The 21726-nt window shown below is 40.1% G+C and overlaps 1 protein-coding gene across 6 annotated transcripts in view; it reads right to left on the reverse strand.

Annotated features, from left to right (window-relative positions):
- THSD7B (thrombospondin type 1 domain containing 7B) overlaps positions 1-21726 on the reverse strand; it is a 395032-nt gene that overhangs the window by 15708 nt on the left and 357598 nt on the right. For all 6 annotated transcript variants that reach the window (XM_054070664.1, XM_054070665.1, XM_054070666.1 and 3 more), the window contains 4 exons: positions 21124-21277; positions 10577-10718; positions 8547-8662; positions 7892-8009 (listed from right to left, as the gene is read on the reverse strand). In XM_054070664.1, coding sequence (XP_053926639.1) covers positions 7892-8009; positions 8547-8662; positions 10577-10718; positions 21124-21277 — 530 coding nt within the window. The remainder of the gene's footprint in view (positions 1-7891; positions 8010-8546; positions 8663-10576; positions 10719-21123; positions 21278-21726) is intronic.

Here is a 21726-nt window from a genome sequence, read left to right on the forward strand (position 1 = left end):
AAGGGAGAAAGGGAGGAAGAAAGGAAGAAAGAAAGAAAGAAAGAAAGAAAGAAAGAAAGAAAGAAAGAAAGAAAGAAAGAAAGAAAGAAAGAAAGAAAGAAAGAAAGAAAAAGAAAGAGGAAGGAAAGAAGGAAGGAAGGAAGAAAGAAAGAAAGAAAGAAGGAAGGAAGGAAGGAAGGAAGGAAGGAAGGAAGGAAGGAAGGAAGGAAGGAAGGAAGGAAAGAGAGAAAGAAAGAGAGAAAGAAAGAAAGAAAGAAAGAAAGAAAGAAAGAAAGAAAGAAAGAAAGAAAGAAAGAGGAAGGAAGGAAGGAAGGAAGGAAGGAAGGAAGGAAGAAAGGAAGGAAGGAAGGAAGGAAGGAAGGAAGGAAGGAAGGAAGGAAGGAAGGAAGGAAGGAAGAAAGAAAGAAAGAAAGAAAGAAAGAAAGAAAGAAAGAAAGAAAGAAAGAAAAAGAAAGAGGAAGGAAAGAAGGAAGGAAGGAAGAAAGAAAGAAAGAAAGAAGGAAGGAAGGAAGGAAGGAAGGAAGGAAGGAAGGAAGGAAGGAAGGAAGGAAGGAAGGAAGGAAGGAAGGAAGGAAAGAAAGAAAGAAAGAAAGAAAGAAAGAAAGAAAGAAAGAAAGAAAGAAAGAAAGAAAGAAAGAAAGAGGAAGGAAGGAAGGAAGGAAGGAAGGAAGGAAGAAAGGAAGGAAGGAAGGAAGGAAGGAAGGAAGGAAGAAAGGAAGGAAGAAAGAAAGAAAGAAAGAAAAAGAAAGAGGAAGGAAAGAAGGAAGGAAGAAAGAAAGAAAGAAAGAAAGAAGGAAGGAAGGAAGGAAGGAAGGAAGGAAGGAAGGAAGGAAGGAAAGAAAGAAAGAAAGAAAGAAAGAAAGAAAGAAAGAAAGAAAGAAAGAAAGAAAGAAAAAGAAAGAGGAAGGAAAGAAGGAAGGAAGAAAGAAAGAAAGAAAGAAAGAAAGAAGGAAGGAAGGAAGGAAGGAAGGAAGGAAGGAAGGAAGGAAGGAAGGAAGGAAGGAAGGAAGGAAGGAAGGAAGGAGAGAAAGAAAGAAAGAGAGAAAGAAAGAAAGAAAGAAAGAAAGAGAGAGAGAAAGAAAGAAAGAAAGAAAGAAAGAGGAAGGAAGGAAGGAAGGAAGGAAGGAAGGAAGGAAGGAAGGAAGGAAGGAAGGAAGGAAGGAAGGAAGGAAGGAAGGAAGGAAGGAAGGAAGAAAGGAAGGAAGGAAAGAAAGAAAGAAAGAAAGAGAGAAAGAAAGAAAGAAAGAAAGAAAGAAAGAAAGAAAGAAAGAAAGAGGAAGGAAGGAACGAAGGAAGGAAGGAAGGAAGGAAGGAAGGAAGGAAGGAAGGAAGGAAAGAAAGAAAGAAAGAAAGAAAGAAAGAAAGAAAGAAAGAAAGAAAAAGAAAGAGAGAAAGAAAGAAAGAAAGAAAGAAAGAGAGAGAGAAAGAAAGAAAGAAAGAAAGAAAGAGGAAGGAAGGAAGGAAGGAAGGAAGGAAGGAAGGAAGAAAGGAAGGAAGGAAGGAAGAAAGGAAGGAAGGAAGGAAGGAAGGAAGGAAGGAAGGAAGAAAGAAAGAAAGAAAGAAAGAAAGAAAGAAAGAAAGAAAGAAAGAAAGGCAGATTTTGTGATTTATCAGTATTCCTAGTTCATTTTCCACCACTAAAATCTATTAAAAAAGCAATTAATTGAGAAGACAATTTAGATAATATGGATGTAATTGCTAAGTCTTAAGTGATGTAGGCACTATATTTTCAAACACAGCTTCTAAACACACTTTTGTATGTTTTCCAAATACATTATTTGTTTACACAACGCATTTAAATACTTGAATAATTCCTGACTATTAAATATGACAAGAAAATAATTCCTGTGGCAGCATTATTTCTAATGTTACACATGCAATATGTTTCTAGAGATTTTTAACAAATGAAATTTTCTTTTTATGACCAATTATGTGCATCTAATTTGAAAACTGCAAACACTCTAGTGACTATTACCATCCATAACCACTTCTGCCATTTCCATTAAAATCCTATTTATTATTGGTGAAAAATTCTTCAGCCACTGAATGGAAAAAGCAATTATGTTACTACTTTTGAAATAATAAACCTGAATATATTCATTAAAGTTAGCAGCATTTCCATTTCTGACTTCTTTGCTCTCCATTTACACCCAGGAATGTTTTCACGAAAAATTGGAATCCTAGCTCCAATTAGAAAGAAAAGTAGGGGGAAAAAAAATGGTGCAATGGGATGCAGATTATTGTGCCATGGATGAAATTTGTGCCTTGAGTTTCAAAAGGAATGGATTCAAGAGGCGGTTAAGAAAACAAAAGGTCTGAGTCATCAGGGCGCGCACACACAACAAGACAGATGCAAACACAAATTGCTAATTGCAATAACTGAGATAACGTGTTGCAGTGGAGCTCTGCCATTTGTATCGCAGTCATTTGGCTGCAATCATGAGTAGAGGGGAGTCAGGGTGGTGGGCAGCGAACGCCCCAGTGAAGTGGGGAGGCTGTAGTATTCAGCCAGAACTTTCTTCCAGCTATTTATACACGTACTTTTTAATGGACAGCCAGGTTTAAGGTACATCTTTAATAACTGCCATTGTGACTGTCTACAGAGCAGGGCTTCCAAAAACATTTTAGCAAATAAAAATTAAATGCAGACACACCTGAAAAAGCTACTGACATATATCTTAACAAGCTCTCTTACCTATACAATGCTATCCCCTTGCTCTGACCCATTGAATTCCATTTTCAAACCCATTTAAACCAATTTTAAGACTTCTCCCTTTTCCAATTCTAATCCCCTGAACCTGGGGAGTTTGTAAGAGAAGTGATGATAAAAGCTCTTATCCACACAACTGTGCATTCAGCCATCACAGAATCAGATACATTAGGAGACGGGAAAAAATCCTACCAGCTGAGAGGAAAGGAAAGGCAAGAACCTCCTGCAGTTCACCAGGAGTGAAAGCAAGGCAAGAGAAACTCCCCAGCCTGCCGCCGGCAAACCCCACAGCAGCCCTCCCCTGCCCAACCGGCCAGAATTAGCTGTTTCTTCCTCTCCATCAATGGACTAAATTTGCCAGAGTCTTCTTAATTTTGACCGTTGAGGACAGGTAAGCGAAGGAGAAGGCTCTGTGGGAAACTGTGTGAAGTTCATGTCTATGTATTTTGGGATGCCCTGCAGCAGGCGTCTCGCCTGAACCTGGGAACTCTGTGACCCACCCAGGCATGAGCTCCCAAAACAGGGGATCTCCTAAGCTTAAAAGGTCTGAATTCATTAGTAGGGGCATGAAAGCTTGAAGCATTCATCAATTTTAATTTTTAATTAAAGAAATAATTTCCTTTCCTCTGTTTAACATCTTTCTAGCAAAATGTAAGTGGGAAGACCACTGAGTAGAAAACATCATTTTCCTTCTAAGATGAATTAACAACCATTCTGAATTTATTTACATTTTAGTTTCTTACGGTTTGTAATCCAAACCATTTAAACTCACTACATTCACCACAGTCAGCTGGCGCTTGTCTCATTTAGTCTATCACTTTCTTTTTATACTGTAAACAAATCATTGAAGACAGAAATTTTATTGAAATCTGTCTTTGCACAATCACTGCACCGAGTTTCTTAAAGCTCTGGTTTTTTTCCTCACTCCATAAACATTATCTAGGTGCCCAGTTACTACTCAAGTAGCAGAGGAACTCCCCATCTTTACTTCTTAAATACCTTATCTTTTGCTGCCTATGGAGGACAGAACCTCACTGCATCTGAAATTGTTTTTCTACCAATACAAACTCCAGAAGAATCAAAGCAATCCTAGTTGTTTCTTTAGCTTCCTAATGAAATTTTCTTTAATTTCCACATGAATTTGCCACATGTCTGCTTCCTCTGCTCTATAGCGTTAAATGATACAAAACTTAAGACAGAAAGTATGCTGAAAATTGAAAAAAAAGAAAAAAGAAGTATTTCTTTATATCCTCAAATCTGTCATTAACTTTGAACAGAGGAAAAAAGGTTGGTCACTTAAAATCTTATTTCGCATCAGTGGCTAAAATTTCATCTCAAAAACATAGGATCATATTTTCAAATCAGAAGAATAGGATTTTTTATCCTCAGAAAATCTTGCCACTCCTTGCACTTGATCCCCACAAAGTGATGCATCACAGCTGAAACCAAGATGATTAAAATTCCTGCTAGAGTTCAACCCAGTCAAAATTACTGACACATTGCTATCTGTTTGATGAGTGTGAGCAGAGCAGATAAAACACAACCCTATCAAGAAAAGGTAAGACCAGAGCAGGAATCAAGTTACTTAAATACAGCCCTGAAGGTCAGGTTAGGTTAAGTGAAAAGTAAAGGGGATTGGTGATAAATGGGGCTTTGCATCTACTTCTCACCGCCAGTCCCACTACTGGGCACTGGGGCATCCACAGCTCTAGGAGAGATTTTAGTGGCCCCTCTTCCAACAGCGTCTCCCAGGATCATCAAACCAAGAGTTTAACGAGTTTGACTAGCAAGCAAGAAAAAAAAATCACAGAAGTTTCTTCTTCAGAAGGCAAAACCAAAAATGTTTTCCCAAATTGGTGATGAACCCGTGAAAAATGCAACCACCAAATGTTTCAGTCGTAAACATTCTCATCTCCCTCATTTCTGTTCCATGGGTCAGTTTGGTGTTCGGGTGCACGTCTAAGTTATGGTTTCTTCTGGGCTCGGAGGACTGAAGAAGGCATGGCAGTGTCCTCAGCCCTGCGTAACCCAGATAAGTCCCACAATTTATCTGATGAATTGTCAGCTTTATAAGTAGCAAAGCACAGGTTTAGGTGTTCTTACACTATTTAGCACTACTGTTAGATGGCTTGAGAGAAATTATACAAGACTGGAAAACACTTATGTAGAAAAACTCGGCTTCCTTGTGTGTTCATTTGCTTTAACAAATGAAATACAATTTGCTGGGGTTTATCCATACCAAACATCTTTCCAGTAACTTTGATTCAGGCCGTAGGAGCATCATCCATTAACACGGTACTATACATCTTTTCATAGCAGTACAGCAACTGATATGAGGAACCCCAATATATAACCTAAAGTCAGCCTAAAGCCCCAGCCAGCATTCTGAACAGATGCTGCCCAGAATTGCAGCTGCAACCGGCAAATATCAGTTACACATCTCCGTAGGCTCAGCGGAGGCAGGGAAGAGAGATCTACTTTACTCATCGTCATTTATAAAAATCAATATATCCGCCTTTGGCTGCTGTGTACCAGAACCATATTAGCTGTCAGTGCCACATACACAGCAACACCACTTCATGTTTAAATGCATTGTTCCATAAAACCTGAGAGAGAGAAAGGCACTGTCCATTAAAATACATCACAGCAAACTGTTACTGGAAGAGACAGACAGAATAAAAATGCTAGCAACAATGCTTGAGTTAAAAAACACATGAAAATTTAAATCCAGCAACACTAAATCTGGACCTGAATTATATTTAAATTATGTTTCTCTTTGAAGTTGTTTATGGTTTTTCAGCAGGTCCTTCAGACACTCTCCAAGAAAAGCCAGAAAAGAGGAATATTATTGTGAGCAAAGCCAGTAACACTGTGTACTACTGATTTGCTGTGAATTATTCCCAAGAACCCTGCAACTAAGTTCTATATTTTAGGTTTCTCAAATAGTGGGCAATTACTTATTTGGCAAAGGGAAGCTGAATGAGGGTTTACTACAGCCAATTCCCTCTGTTCATTTATTGTCATCCTCTGGTTTTCCCTGCCTAATTTGAGGCTGCACCCTATTCTCACAAATGCCTGTGAGAAACTCATGATGATTTCAAATGTATTGCAGTCAATGAGCCCTCGGGTAGGAAACCTTCACTGCATTCATCTGTGAAGTACCACCAGTAGATGAGTACATAATTAGTGTCTTCTCTGTTAACACCATCATCAGGTAGTAGTTATAACCCACTGAAACTCAGTGAAGAACCTGAACTACACAAAAGCCACGTCCGCAGGACCTCCATCATGGATGTTTTATGTCAGTGTAGCTCCACACTTGGCTGCTGCAGCAAAACTCAGGTTAGGACTGGGGCTGCAGTAAAAGAAACCACGCACTCGGAATAACTTGGATGCAAAGTACTTCTGTTTCACTGATGCTCCTGGTTTGAGATGTGATTCGGAAGATTCTTGGGTCCCTGCAAAGCTATTCAGATGATAGAGAAGGACTGAGCAAAACTTGGCTTCTTTATGATATAACTTTTAAGACTTTCCCAGCTGCTCAGCTGCCACGAGTTCACAAAACAGTGTCTCCAGCTTTTAAATTGTACACATCTCTGTCCTGAACTGTACAAACCAGCTCTTTAGCTAACACTCTAAAGGAGTTAAGCTCTTTGAGGACCAGAAGATGACCCATAGACTGAACTGAGCTTGGGCTTGACTGGGTGGGTACAAGTAGTCTTAATGAGGTTTGGCACCTACAGCCAGGATGCCCCCACGAAGAGCTGAGGTCTGCTTTGGCACAGCACGGATGTTCCCAGTTTTCCTCTACAGAAGCCAAACTCTTATTTAGGACATGAAGTCACTGGTTGCATCTTACACGTATTGAGAACCACCAGCTCTTTAGCCAAATCTTAGGATTTACATAAGCATTTCAGGATCAGGAGCAGAATAGGACACATACCTTTACTTGAGTCCATCCCTTTGCAGACCATGCAGTGTAAGAGCTCAGGACATAAAAGCCTTCAGGCATTATGTAGGATGAGCTGCTCCTTTAACACGCTAAAGATCGTAAAGAAGTTACGACTTGCTTTTGCACACATAGCGTTGTTAATTCTGGTAAGTGACTGAACACTCAAAAAAATAATTTAAGTCCATTCAGCAACTTGAGCATTAACGCTTCAAAATGGATTTTGAAGAAAAAAATAAAATTTGGAATTAATAGCATTCCTAGTGTGTTGTTGTTAGAGCACTGTCTATGAATTATTCATTTCTGTTAAGAACACACTACTTTACAAAAGGGCTAAAAGCTCAGCAAAGAAAGAACACCACTAATTCAAATATTAAGCTTTTTCTGGAACATGCTTTGATCTCCAAAATCCATCTGAAGGAATCACTGGAAGTTAAGAGCTTTCTCTTTTTGACCTTAAGTGAATTTGATTCAAATGCACATTATGGGTCTCGAATCTTAAAGACCATTAGCTGTACATCTAATGCACATCAGAAGCCTGGGAAATAATGTCATGAGCTTATTTTGAATAAAAGCTTCAACACATTTCCTTATGTCGATACCTAAAGCTTTTTTAAAATGATATAAAGTTAGAAAAAAGGTCCCAACTATTTCACTTTTTGTACGCTCGTGAGCATTACCGGCTATAGAAAACCTCACTGAAGTTACTGGAGTCATACAGGCACTAAGGGACCTGTGGATACAAGACGGAGACAGACGCATACACTAGATGATGAAAAATACTCTTAAAAGTTTTTTCTTCAATGGGATGTAATTACTTTGATAAAAGTAACTTCACCAGGAGATTTGTATTTATCCATTTCTTAAGAATTCTGCAACGCTCCCCAACTCTTTGCTAGCTCTACACATTCCTCCTGTCTCTGAATGTTTCTTATGACTAAATTCTGAGAGTTTGAATGAATTAATAAAATAAACCTTCAGGCATCTGTCCACTTTGTTTCCTAAATTGCATTTTTCACTTCTGAGTACTTTGAATGTAGCCTGCTTTGTTCAAAAAACCCAACACCTCAGGACCTCAAAACTGTCCAAAAGTCACCTCCAAAGGGTTTGGTGTGGTACAGGGTGATTCTTGTGCCCCCTGCTCAGGGGCTGCATAAGCCCTTTTGGGACTGGTGGTCTTGTCATTGCTGCTGTTGGGGGGAAAAGGGGCAGGATGGCAGGTAGGGACTCACCGGCAGCACCACAGGTATGGGAGCACTGTGACCAGGCTGACCATGCTGAGAGCCGGCAGTCCACCGCACACCCCACCACACACGGGCTGCTTGTCTGCACGGGCTTCTCCAAGCGAAGCTGCAAGACGACAAGGAAACACAAGCCTCAGCCTTCCCAGTCCTCCCTCGGCCACCTCCTGCCCCAGCTGTGCACCAAGTCAGGAAACCGAGAATTAGCAGCAACTCTAGTTGGATGCCGATGTTGTTGATTACACAGAGTTTTCCCAAGGGTACAATGGGAGAAAATGGTTTCAGTTTTGAAGCATTTCACATCTTACAGTCACTCACAGTATGGGTCTTGAACTGAGAGGACAATCCCAAACTTCTAGTAGGGCGCAATCTCTGTGCTGACCAGCTTTGTTGGAGCCACTGGGATGGTGCAGGGTTGGCAGTCGTGCCCCATGCTTTTGAAACAAGGAGTGATACCACCAACTAACACCCGAGGGATGCTTTTGTTCCTCAAAGCACCCAATTGCTGCTCTCCCAGCAGTGACCCCAAATTTTGCATCATTGATGGATAATGTCTTGGTGTGGGTCAGAAGGCATCGGTTTTCTGGAAACAAAGTGAACTTCCAGGCATTTCCCTGCCCCGTGCAGCCATGTGTGCCATCCTCACCTGTTGGCAGAGCTTCATGCTGACCGTGGCCCCATCACTCCGCTGGCAGCTCAGGAGGCGCCGCCGTTCTCCGTGCCCACAGGTGGCATTGGCTCCCAGCTGGCACCCGCTCCACCCTGCAGACACAAAGCAAAGGATGCAGTGCGGTAGGTCACAGCCGGCATTCTGTTTTCACACCTTTTTACTCAAGACATGGGTTATCTTCCCCTAACGTAGCGCTTCCTCATATCACGGCATTCCAACCCAATAACAACTCACACAAAAGAAAGTTGCTCTTAAAACTGAGAAAGTCTCAGAGGACAAACTCCTTACTTTGCACGCAGATATCTCCTTAACAAAACCGGTACCTCAGAGTGCACAGAAAACTGTTAAATACTGATAAAGTGTATCAGTTCAACCCAGCTGGTGTATTTACAAGACTGCATTGTCTGAAGTAAAATTTCACTTTGATAAAGTAGCTGGGAAAGTTTCTGAAGGGTAACTCTGGTTTAACCTATTTCTTGTTTTAATGCAAAACTTCACATTATTTAAAACTATGCTCTGGTACTCGTGAAATAAAAATAGTATTTCTAGTAGAAGAAAATTCATCTCATTACTTTTCTAAAAATATGATGGTCAGAATGCAACTAAACTAAAATAAGCCTTAAAATACTAAAACCATAACACAAACAACAAAAATTTCCATATGACATCAACAAATAGGAAGCATATGAGAATAAAACCTATTACTTTGTGTCTTCCACCTCCGATAAACATGAACACATAAGTGTTCTGCATTTCTGAAATGTGATGATAAAAATGGCATCGTCCTGCTTCCTGTGTTTTTTTAGCACTTCTGTTTCAAACAAGCTGAGTTTATATTCAGATGTAACATTCTCTCCTGCTTTGTTCTCCCTTCTCACCAACCCTCAAATTCCTCTTAGATCTTCTATCCTCTTTCTGCCCTTCTTATTTATCCAAACTGGTCAAAACAAAAGGAATTTTTCCTTTTTTTTTTTTTGTTTTTTTTTTTTTTGTTTTTAGCTTGTTTGCCACAGATCTATTTGCTTCTGAGATTCTGAATAACACATTTTTGTTCTGACTATCCTATGCCCACCCACATAACCCATATTGTCTTCAGACCAGAATTTTGCTGGGTATTATTAAATACACCAGATTCACACAGATGATACTCTTTTAACCGGAATTGTGTAATTGTTTCTGTTGATAACCCACCAAAAAGAAGATACTGTTTTATTTCCAGTATACCTGCAATGACTACTTAAATACAAAAATTATGCATTTGTCCACTAAGCTGCATAATCGAAGGCAGTTTTAGAACCATAGAATGGTTTGGGCTGGAAAGCACCTTAAGGATCATCCAGTTCCAACCCCCTGCCGTGGGCAGGGACACTTTCCACTGGATCCCGCTGCTCAGAGCCCCATCCAGCCTGACTTTGAACACCTCCAGGGAGGGGCAACCACCACTTCTCTGGGCAACCTATGCCAATGCCTCACCACCATCACAGGGAAAAATTTCCTCCTAATATCTAATCTAAATCTCCCCTCTTTCAGCTTAAAACCATTACCTGTCACCCTATCCCTGCACTCCCTGACAAAGAGCCCCTCCCCAGCTTTCCTAGAAGCCCCCTCTAAGTACTGGAAGGCTGCTATAAGATCTCCCCAGAGCCTTCTCTTCTCTACGCTGTCTCAGCCTGTCCTCGACTGGGAGGTGCTCTTTCCTCTGATCACCCTTGAGGACCCTTCTGGACCCACTCAAACAGATTGATGTCCTTCCTGTGCTGAGGACTCCAGAACTGAATGCAGTACACAGTAACTTTATTGAAATTTGTGATGCCTACACCTAACTCTTCTAATGTCGAGGCTTTAACCAACTCCCAAAGCAAATATAACTAAAAACACAACCGGAGAAAGCCTTTAAGGTGGTGAATCCTTTACGGAAAAATATTTGGAAAAGCAGATCTTCAATTTAATATATTTTGTAACTGGAATCACTTCCTGCTAAGAGTATATTGGAAAGCTCTACGTACCTGTTAGATTATACTGATATTGGAAGCAATTTTGGTTAAGAATACATGGCTTCATTTGTGAAACTTCAGGGCAGGGCTTTGTATTGACAGAAGACCTCAGCACTTGTCGAGTTCGGGTTTGCATAATATTCGGATCACATACCTATATACAAAAGTGATACACAGTACAAGAGATCGCAGTAAATCATACAGACAACTGAGGTTGTTACATGCACATCCATGGCCATACAGAGCTACAATATAATCACCATGCTTCTGTTTTAAAGATACTTAAAGCATATGAATGAACAGAAATGTGGTTCAAATGTAAGAAATCCAATATTACTATAAGCCATCTTTCATCCACTCTGCTTTGGCTATTTTAGACACTCCTATACTACTTAGTTCCATAATTTTTTGTAAGGATCCTTTGGTCAGGACAGAAACCATGCCACTCTGTACTTTCCACAACTTCTAATAAAATGCGATAGTGCTGGATAATGAGACAGGATTCCTGGGATAACTAATGCATTTTTAAGTAGTAATTGATGTTTCAGCAAAGCTTTCATTTCTAGGATGGGCATTTGTAATTGCCTATCAGTTATGATGCTGACAACAAGACGGTGTGACTTCTCAAAGCATGTGATGCAAATACTGATGTCCAACAGCCTATAAAACAGGATTTCCTTGTTTACATTTTCATGTGACCATGAACCAACTGAGGCCAGTTTTTATTTGTATTTGTACATCTCAGGCATGAAAACTGGGGGTTTTTTTAGCAGCCCTCTATCCTCACTCTCTCAGCATTGTGGCATGGGGCTGTTTTCCTTTCCATTTTGCTGCAAACTTAACAATTGTGGCTTTCAGCCTTGCAAGAAACATCCCTTTTAAGTGAAGGAAAGCATCTGTTCATCTCTAAAAATCCCCTCCTGCAGTCTCCTGTGCAAGAGAGCTCTTCTCTTTGGATGTCACACAGAGATGTCACCCAGCTCCACCTGAGCATTTATTAAGCTTTTCCCTTGGTTCACTTACTTTGGGGCTATAGTGCAAGCAGTGGCTGAGCCATGGGGAATGCAGCGCTGCTGCCGGTGCCCCCAGCCCCGCTGCCGTATCCATGTCTCACGCTAAGGGGAACTATTCCAGGAGGAAGGAGTCACAGAGCAAAAGATTAAATGCCTGTGACACCAGTCAAGGCATATGGGTGGTGAAGAGCACTAAGGACTGCTCCTCTATCTCACTAAGTGAAGTCACAAAAAAAAGTCTAAATAAGCCTATTCTGAAACCAGGGTGATTATGGGAATATGTAGTAGTAATTTCAGCTGCAAAGCTGGGACAAAAAAGCAGCCCCAAGAGCAGGGGCTGTGACCCACTGAAAATAAGCAGAGTTTTTCCACAATTATGTACAGTGAGAATGGGTAAATGGAAGTGGCCCCAGCAATCCTAATGGAAATAAATCTCTATTAGAAGAATTCAGAGCCATTTACTAAACAAGATGACCTATTTAATTCCCAACAATCACTCATTAGGATCAAATATTGCTCAGGAACAGCAAAGGAAACAAAACAACAATGAACGCAGAAATACATTTTCATAAACGCTTGGGAACTTAAAACATTGTTTTTCTATAGAGTATTTTAATTACAAAAAAACACAAGCTTATTATCATGCAGCACATTGTCTGCAAACACTGAACCCTGCACAGGTGAAAGTACGGATAATTCCTGTATTGTGAATATTAAAAAGAAATGTCATGGCACTGCAGCAGATCTCAGACTGCTGGAGACTAGATTAGTTGCACAGAGGACACCATAACTAAACAGAACAAATAGAAAAAAATCTGGTCTGTTCTTAAAATACTTTATCAGGGCCTATTTTCCTTACGCTTACACTACACAAAGGAAATTCTATTATGTTCTTATTGCTGACACACACCCTGTCAAATCATTTTAAATGGTAATCTTATTTGAATATCCATGGTCATCTAAAATATCCAATCATTCTTAATTATCTGAAAATTAAACCTATGCTAAGTGTTTACCAATACTTTTCTGCCTTTCCCACAACTAATCTGATTGTTCATCCTCACAACTAACACTAATAACTTAAACGATGTGCCAATAAAACAAAACAAATAAAAAGAAATCAAAGAAGGTACCGCAGTAGCTGCTCCTAATTAATGTTTCTCTGTATTATGTTACCAAAGGGGAAAAAAAAAATCAATGAAAGCTGTGAAAGAAGTTAAGTTTGTACCATCCTGGAAATACCTCCCTTCAAAATAAGGAGTTGCAGCCAGAAAATATGCATAATTTGCAGATAAGTAACTTCTTTTACTAAAATACCATCCCCCCCTCCATCTAGCACGCACCCCTGCTGTGCTCGATTACAGGGCATACACGCGGCTCAGTGCTGCGCACATTGGCTACCAGGACTATTTTCCCTCTCCGGTGTCCTCCTGGTGGGTAGCAGACCAGTCAAACAGGTCAAAATCTATCTGATGTTTGCCAGGATTCAAAGAAATGACTGTTTTACTGCAGGTCTGAAGCCGGCGTTCTCACTGTGCTGATGAGCCGTGTTGTTTAGAAGCCAGAGCTGATGCGGTCAGCTCTGCACTTTTACCAGTTTTGAATAATAAAGAATCTCTGTAGGAAAAGCGTTCATTTAATCAAGCTGAGTACACAGGAAACATGCAAAAATTCAAAGTCGGCAAACTGTAACTAATATCCTGTAATATTATTTGTTGAATTTCTCTTTACGTCAATTGAGAAGTCAATTTTAGTTTTATAATTGATTTTCTGGCCTTACTCTTTCAAGTTAACTATGTAAAAAATTGAGCCAAATACATATGGAACTGAATAAGCGGCAGGAGGGAATTACTTGCAAAGAAAAAGATGAAAGTTGGGATTTTCAAAGGAGAAAGACTGTATCCAGCTACCCTGGAATCTCAAGGGTGCACAACTCCTTCAGGACCCCTCCAAAATCCCAGGGTGGAAAAAATAAATATCTACCACATGGCAAATGTTGAGGAATGGCTCAGCCAAATCAAAATCATTAGGGTATGCAAATGGCGAAAGTTAAAGAGAGAGATGGTTTCCAGTGGGGAGATGCTGAGAGTATTAATGAGCGATAACAAAGAGAAGTTGGGAAGCTGCATAGTGGGAGGAAAATACTATATCACTGTTGACACCACTGCCATCACTACCAATGGTATATATCCAGTCCTTAATCTGGATCTTAAAAAATACTGTGAGAAAAACCAATCACCATCAATGGCAAATTACATTTTTAGGAGGGAGGGCAGAAATACCAGTCAGTAGTACTATAGAAAAGGCAGCAAAAGAAAGAATTATTATTTGAGTAATTAAAGTAAGAAATTATCACAGAATCCATTAAGATTTGGACCAACTTATGGAAGGGGTTGATTCTGAATATTCTCACAAATGAAGAAAATTATAAAAACAACTTGACTTTTCAAATAATCTCCTATATGAAATAGTGAAGATTGCATTCAGATACATTGATCAAAACTGCATCTATCTGCTCTACCCTGCTAGGAATCCAAGTCTCTTATCACAAGCATATATGAATTTACAATTTGGAGGGGTTAAATAAATAAAACTCACTGTGATTCTGCAGACCTTTACTGAGTTTCTTCATCTACAACTCCTCTCTTCCCAGTAAGCGGATGCTATACTTCCAAAGACATTATTTTACTTCCTACTGTTCTATTAATAACTCATACTTTCACTGATCATAGATAAAGCATTTGTTAATTATTCTTACATTAAGTCAGCCATTACCTCCTGTAAGCTAATTACAACTGCTTTGTGCCCAGCATTAGACAAAACTTCCCCTACAATGGAAGCACAAGGAAAGAGGAAAAGGTGCAGCCAACAACACTGTTAAGAGAAAGGCTGGTACATACAATAGAAGAATTCAGTAGTGGAAGTTTAATTTTGATTTGCATTTTTGAGATCATCTCTTTATGGTCGTGCTACTTATTTTTATGCCTGGGGTTACAAATCCCGTAATTAATTGGAGAATCTGATATGTAATAATAGGGTAGAATTTGGCACAAAAGGAAACCTCCTCACACAGAAACTGAAAGCCAAGGTGCTAGATTTAGATTGCAATGATTTATTAAGATAGATTTAGGCAGCGTCAAAGCCAAGTGATGGCTGAACTGAGCGCAACACAGAACCCCGTACGGGTGCTGAAGCTCTCCACGTTCACAGAACTCGCTGACTCGTGTCAGGATCCAGATCAAGCAGCTTTCGCACAGACCTCATGCAGAGGAAAGAGAAAAGGAACGTGGGGTAAAATTCAGCCTCTTGCTCGTGTCTGAGTTCCAGGGACACCTCCAGCGAACTGCAGTAAGAGCAGCTCTGGAGCCTCAGCACCCTCACCTATCTTTCCAGAAAACAGGCTCTGCTCTGCCAGAGGGCTTGCACTACCAGGAAAGAGAAGCAGTTCTTGCCGCAGCCTTGGAATCATCAGAGTTTAGTGCCTGCTTACCAAGTGGAAAAACTTTGTCTAATTTCTGCCTCTATTCTAGAGAACTGAAACCTACTTCTGACACCACCCAGGCTAGAAATAAAGATTTATGGATTGAAGAAGAATGATGATTATGGGTGCCAACTGGCCATAATTATAAGAGCAAAAGCAAGTCCTAAGAGGCAGAGGTAGCTGTGATGCATGGAGGTAGAAAGTCAGAGGCCTGGAGAATTCTATGTACCTTCAAGGTTAGACGCCAACTCAGTCTGGCAGTTAAGTTTTACAGGCTACATTTTTTTGTTGGATTTAGTCCAGATTCCCTCTTGACGACTGTAAGCAACGCAATGTGTAATTTAGGCATGTGCTTTCTTTGGTATTGGTGATAGGAATGGACTTAATTTCTGGATGGAAATAATAATGGGGACCTAACTCAAGTCACATATTAGTAGCCTACAGCAGTAGGATGGCATACAAAGAGACAGTAAGTAACTTTGTACGTATAACTATACTGTACCAACCTATTTTGTTGTATTAAATCTCTCTGTTTCCATTATTCTTTTCTATGAAGCGTGGAAAAGCTAAGTTAGACCCAGAGATCTACAAACCATATTATACGCAGCACTACAGAAACAAAATATTCTGAAGCAATGAGAGGTACCTAAAATGTTAAGGGAGGAATGAGTCAGAGTATTTCCCAAAGGACCGTTTAGAAATTATAAAAGTCATCATCTTGATTCTATGGAGGAATTCTGGGCACTATTAACTTTGAGCCAATCACATTTTTCACAATGACCACTTGTCACTATTTTAAGCTAAGAAAAAAAGCAAAGGACATAAACATACACAAAGGATGTACCTAGTCTTTGCTCCAGACAATAACAGAACATACAAAGCACAGAAAGTTTGTTCTGGAAAAGAAGAACATTAAATCAAGTAAAATTGTGAGGTTACAAATTCTAAGTTCCAGAGTAAGAGCTGTTAACATATCACACATTAATATAACACTATTAGACCTTCTTTGTGATGGATTTTAAAAGCTATTCATTGATCTAAGCTTTCACATGCATCATAATTGTACTGCACAAAGGTTGTACCCATTATAGAGCCCTTTAAGCTGTTTAATTTATCAAAAAGCTTGTATAATGCATACCATGCTATAAATAGCTGTCCACATTATATTTAACTGGCTATTCACAAGGAAACATACAACCTCAGACGAAGGTAAATGTGTTGGCAGCAATAGGGTTGACTATTTTTAACAGTGCAATGAACCATTATATTGTTTTGTAACAATTTAACAAGCCATTTACAATAGCATGAGCAGTCTTTTGAAATGAAAATGCGTTTGCATAAATTTTCTTTTCAAGATGCATCTAGATTCTGAAACCTCATCCGCTTCCATATATAACCATCATGCTTTAAAAATGATTATTAATAAAGATGAACACAAATAAAATAAAGAATCTAAAAAATAAAGCAGTTACCAACTTTTTGATAAAGACATACAAAAAAAATCAAGCCACTATATGCATAAGAAGCAGTGTACATTCTTCCAGAAAAGCCGTGGACCAGCGTAATTCTTATGCTTGACCTGAATAAATTATCTCTTGGGCTAGAAATGCAACTCTGTGCAAGCTTCATTTTTCAACCCAGCCTGCATACTGCAGGTCCTCTGCCAAAACTACACACTAGTCACGATGAAGACTTCAGTAATGCACACAGGGAGACTCAGAGTCTACAAGAGACCACAATTTCTCTCCCAGTTGGCATTTCCAGACCGTAATGACTCCAACTTGTATCTAAGATGAAAGTCACTGCAAAACCTGAGAGTCAGCTGTATTGCCTAGTGCCACTTTCAATACAATCAGTTATCGCAATATTACATCCCCACACATGGATTTAAGAGAATAATAACTCAATTGTCACAAGTCCTGAGCGTTGTACATCGCTATTGATCCATGAGGAAAATGCTCACTGAAACAGAGCCAGCTGTTCTCACTCACTAGACGTACAACCTCCTATAATTAACTAATTTTAGACCTCTTCGAATTAGCAGCTAGAAATGCCAACATCTGAGGCAAACAAGGAGGCTACTCTGCTCAGCTTTGGGGGCTGCGACAGCTATCCACATGGCAGCAGAAAGCTAACAAAATAAATTCGAGGTAATTATTTCAGGGACTTGTAGCACAACTTGCACATTAAGTCTTTTTAAGAATGCTTTGATGATTTCAATTGAAGTCAATTAATTATATTTACAAGTCAGATGAATAAAAAGTCAAGGCACCGCAGGTAGTGCATGTTATTCGATCACTGAATATGTAACAAAGATGATAGGATTTCAGTTTCCAGACTGTTTAGTTGGGTCTTTGAGGAATCAAGTGATGGTGTCTGACTGAACACATTATCGTAGCGGGAACAAATATGAAATTTCTGAAGCAAAATACAAGTCAATCTAAGTTGCTCATGATTTTTTTTTTTCTAACTAGCGAGCTTCAAGCTGTTTTTTTAAATGGCTTTAAAGCCTTGGTAGTTATGTAGATGTTACTTAGCGACAAAGAAGAAAACTTTATGAGCCAAAAAAATAGCCTTCAATCAGGGGGAAAACCATTTTGAATTTATTTCTCACAACAGAGAATGTGAGAATAGGGAAGTTTTAAATGAATAATTATGAGTTTTTTTAATCCAGTAAAGAGACAAAACCTCAAAAGTAACCTCTAAGTATTACATTTCAGACGGCTGCATTTCTGGGTCATGGCAAAGTGTCATTACAGGAAATATTAAAATCTAGCTTCGTGCAGCAGTGTTAAATAGTGTTCTAATCAAGATGGAAAAATCGTAGTTCAGTTGGAAAATACACATAAAATAATTGCGGGAGTATCTGAAATTAGAAAAGATCACTCCAGAACCACAAATATTTGCAAGTGAAAGGGAAATGCAGCCAACAAATGTAGAACAAACACAATGTTTTAGCAGAAAGAAGTATTGAAGGAAATACTTCCTATTGACAAAGCAGTCGCCACCTTTATGACTCATTGATTTCAACACGATTCAAGTTCATTTATTATCCTGGAAGCGGAAAATTCACATGGGAAGAGTATTGCTACAATATAAAACCAAGTGATACCCTAGAAAGTACCCAGAGTACAATGGCATATTGACAAAAGGTAAACCGGATAATCTAAAAAGCCTTTTTATATTCAGCTGATAAGAGTTAGTTATTCCACTATCAGGATATATTTATTATCAACTCTATAAAATATGAGCAGAACACCAAAGTGACTGGAAAAGAATTCTCACCTGACCAAAATCTTGGGTAAATATCTCAAATCAAATAGCTACTCAGGCGAAGATGAAGCTGAAATTGTGGTTGCTCATTTCTAACAAACTAGAATTTGTCAAGTTTCATAAATCCTCTTTATCTTCAGCAAGCCAAACATGACCAGAGGTACAGGAAGATTTCCCAGAAAGCTCTTTGGCAGCTGCCTCACAAGAGTGCTATGACTACAGGAGTGCCAACTATTTTGATATGAAATGCAAATGTGCTTGGAAAAGAGTAGTAAGGATGTATGGGTTTGCTTTTTCATTTCAATATGATGTGATCCTTCAATTTTTTCGGATTACTTGAGGAATAGAAAGGAGCCATACTTAGAAAATGGATTTTTGGTGAATGTTCAAAAAAGCATTTTATACATCCTCAGAAGACAGGCATTTACTTTCAGTCTGGCATGAATCAGAAACCATGTGTGAATATACCAGCTAGTGAATAGAATTCCCTCAAAACCAATTAAATGGACAGTACTAATGAGCAAGATATTCTATGCATGCAAACTTAGTGGTACATTTTTGGGGGCTCTGTGGGAAGACACTTCGAGTGGCTAGAGACACAACAGGTCTGATCAAATACTTAACAAGAGATTCAGCTCCAGATATAGACTCCTATATTTGGATGTCTATGTGTAGGGTCTCCGTGCAAGGTCCAGACCCAAGCTCTCACGTGCAACCAGTGGAGCTACTCAACTGACCACACAAAGTTCTTCCCTCAAAGATGAAACAAGATGCTCTGTAGGCTCCATTGTCTTTGTAACTCCAGTGACCATGTCCACCAGCTTGTGGCTATTCTCAGTCACCACCTTCCTAGTGCTGACTCAGGAGATGGATGGTAGCATTAATCACCCTGCTGCTGGCGGGGCCTCAGTCCTGGCCACCACACTGGCCTCCGTCCCTGCCCCATCTCACTGGTACCCCCACACAGACTGAAGATACACCACCATTACGGTACAGCCATTCTGCACTTACAGCAAGCCCAGCGCTCGCCTTGGAGATGTTGGGTGTGTGCAGCCTAGGAGAGACTGTGCTGTGTGGTCCTTTCTCCAAACCAAAGGAACACAAATAGCCTGAGTAGCTATAAAAGGGAGACAGCACTGTTGTAAACTCTTCAAAGGGAGAGTTTTATCTGTCCATAAAACTTCAAACTGTTTATTGCCTCATATCTGGACAGAACTATTTAAACACATGCTCCATCTGCACACAGTCATCTCAGTTTCACAACAAAGCGTTGCAGAACAGCTTGTGAAAACATATTGTTCAGTTAATTGCACTGGCATGCAGATGCCCTCACATTTATGAATTAACATCTATCATGGCAAAAGGATGTAGAAGGAGACTGAGGCACTCAGCCCTGCAACTGCCAAGAGCTACACCGCCTGATGGAGTGCAGCCCACAAGCTCTGAGCATCCCTTTCTGGCTTCTGTGGGCTGCAAAGGCTTCGCCATTGCCGGAAAAAAAGGTGTTCAGGCAAACATTCAGGATTTCTGAAGAGTACTTGGGTGCTTAAATCTTTGAGCAGTCCTTCGTGACCAAATGACTGCCACCAAGGTATCTGAAAAATACCCAATAGCCTTGAGGAGCTCTGCATTAGTTTACTGCATGCTAAAATGAAGACAATCTATCTCTTACAAAAAAAAAAGCCAATGGCAAAGAAACAGCCCAACCACAGTGGGACCTTGAAAGGTATCCAAGTATCTGTATTGGTTGCAAGAGTGTAATACTTCATCAAAGCTATAGTGCTCAGGAGGAGGTGAATGCAGGAAATGAAACACAAGATTTTATTTGACATGTTTTTACCGAGTATATTGATATGCTACACAAAATATTATGGAAGGAAATTACCTGTGTCAGCAGTAGTATAAATACCTGTCCAATCACCACTCAGAATTTTGATAATGGTCCTGTTAACATAGGGGCAACGAATACATGGTTGTCACTTGAATACATCATGCAAGTCTATTGCAAAACCCCTGAGATTAAACCTAGCACCTATTTCAACACGGATCAGAGAGAAACAATGTCTTTGAAATCACATTCTTTGAAGCCAGAGAGTTTTCACAAGACAGAATTTCCATCTTCTTTCCACCTTGCACACTTAGGAAAACACAGAGCACTTGCTGGTGGCTAGAACCCCTGCACAATTCACCAAGTTCTGAGTATTTTGTGACACAACAAATTGTAGAGACATCTTGCTGCCATGCATTTCCGTTGCTGTTGCCTCAAATCTTTCCTCAAGTTTTTCAAGAGACGAAGACACTGGACAGAGATAGTGTCTGTTGGGAAGGGATAGCTGTCATTCCCTCAGGCCTAAGACCTGCCCAGAGGAGTGCCACCACCACGGTTCACCAGCAGCTTGTTAGGACAGTCATGCATCACTCACAGAGCTCTCCACTGCAAACATTTCCTAACACAGACAGCCCTTAACACAGCTACAGTACTGGTCCCTTTACCCACTGTACTTTTGTGGGTCCTCTCCCATAGACCAAGTAGAAGGGTGAGTGGAACCAACTGTCACAGTAATAGCTATGTGTTTTATTAATTTGCTGTAGCAAAGGCTCTGTAGAAGTACAAAACTTTCCAGATTCAACCATGCTGGCAGGATCCATTAAGCCTGACTTGTCTCAGAAAACAATTTACTTTATTAGAAAATAAGTTACTTTGTTAGAAAATAACTCATTAAATGGTTGACAGACAGAGAAGACCAACACATGAGGAGCACTGCCACAGAGACGCGAGCCAGAGAGCTTACCTGTGGACACTGGCTCCACTGTCCCCAGTCAGACACTGCACACTCACTGGGACAGTACAAGCTACACTTTTGCATCACATCTGGGATTTCAGACTGATTACACAGTGTGCTGGGCACAGTCTCCCCTCCGTGGTCCTCAGCAGTACTCACACACCTACACAGAAAACAGACATTTTCATTAGAGGTTCACCAGTGTAGTACAGAAGTGATGGATATCAACCCCATACGGGACACTATAGGTAACACAGTACTATACCCAGCATGGGTGGTCAAAGTCTAGAATCACAGAATCACAGAATAGTTTGGGTTGGAAAGGACCTTAAAGCCCATCCAGTTCCAACCCCCCTGCCATGGGCAGGGACATCCCACTGGATCAGGCTGCCCAAGCCCCATCCAACCTGGCCTTGAACACCCCAGGGATGGGGCAGCCACAGCTTCCCTGGGCAACCTGGGCCAGTGCCTCACCACTCTCCTGGTGAAGAAATTCTTCCTTATGTCTAGCCTAAATCTGCCCCTCTCCAGTTTATATCCGTTTAATTAATCATGCTAATTAATCATGCTAATGCCAACTGAAACCAGCTAGATGTACGAAATGCTGTTGTT

The sequence above is a fragment of the Cuculus canorus genome, chromosome 6 (genome assembly GCF_017976375.1).
Source record: "Cuculus canorus isolate bCucCan1 chromosome 6, bCucCan1.pri, whole genome shotgun sequence".
NCBI classification, from domain to species: Eukaryota; Metazoa; Chordata; class Aves; order Cuculiformes; family Cuculidae; genus Cuculus; species Cuculus canorus.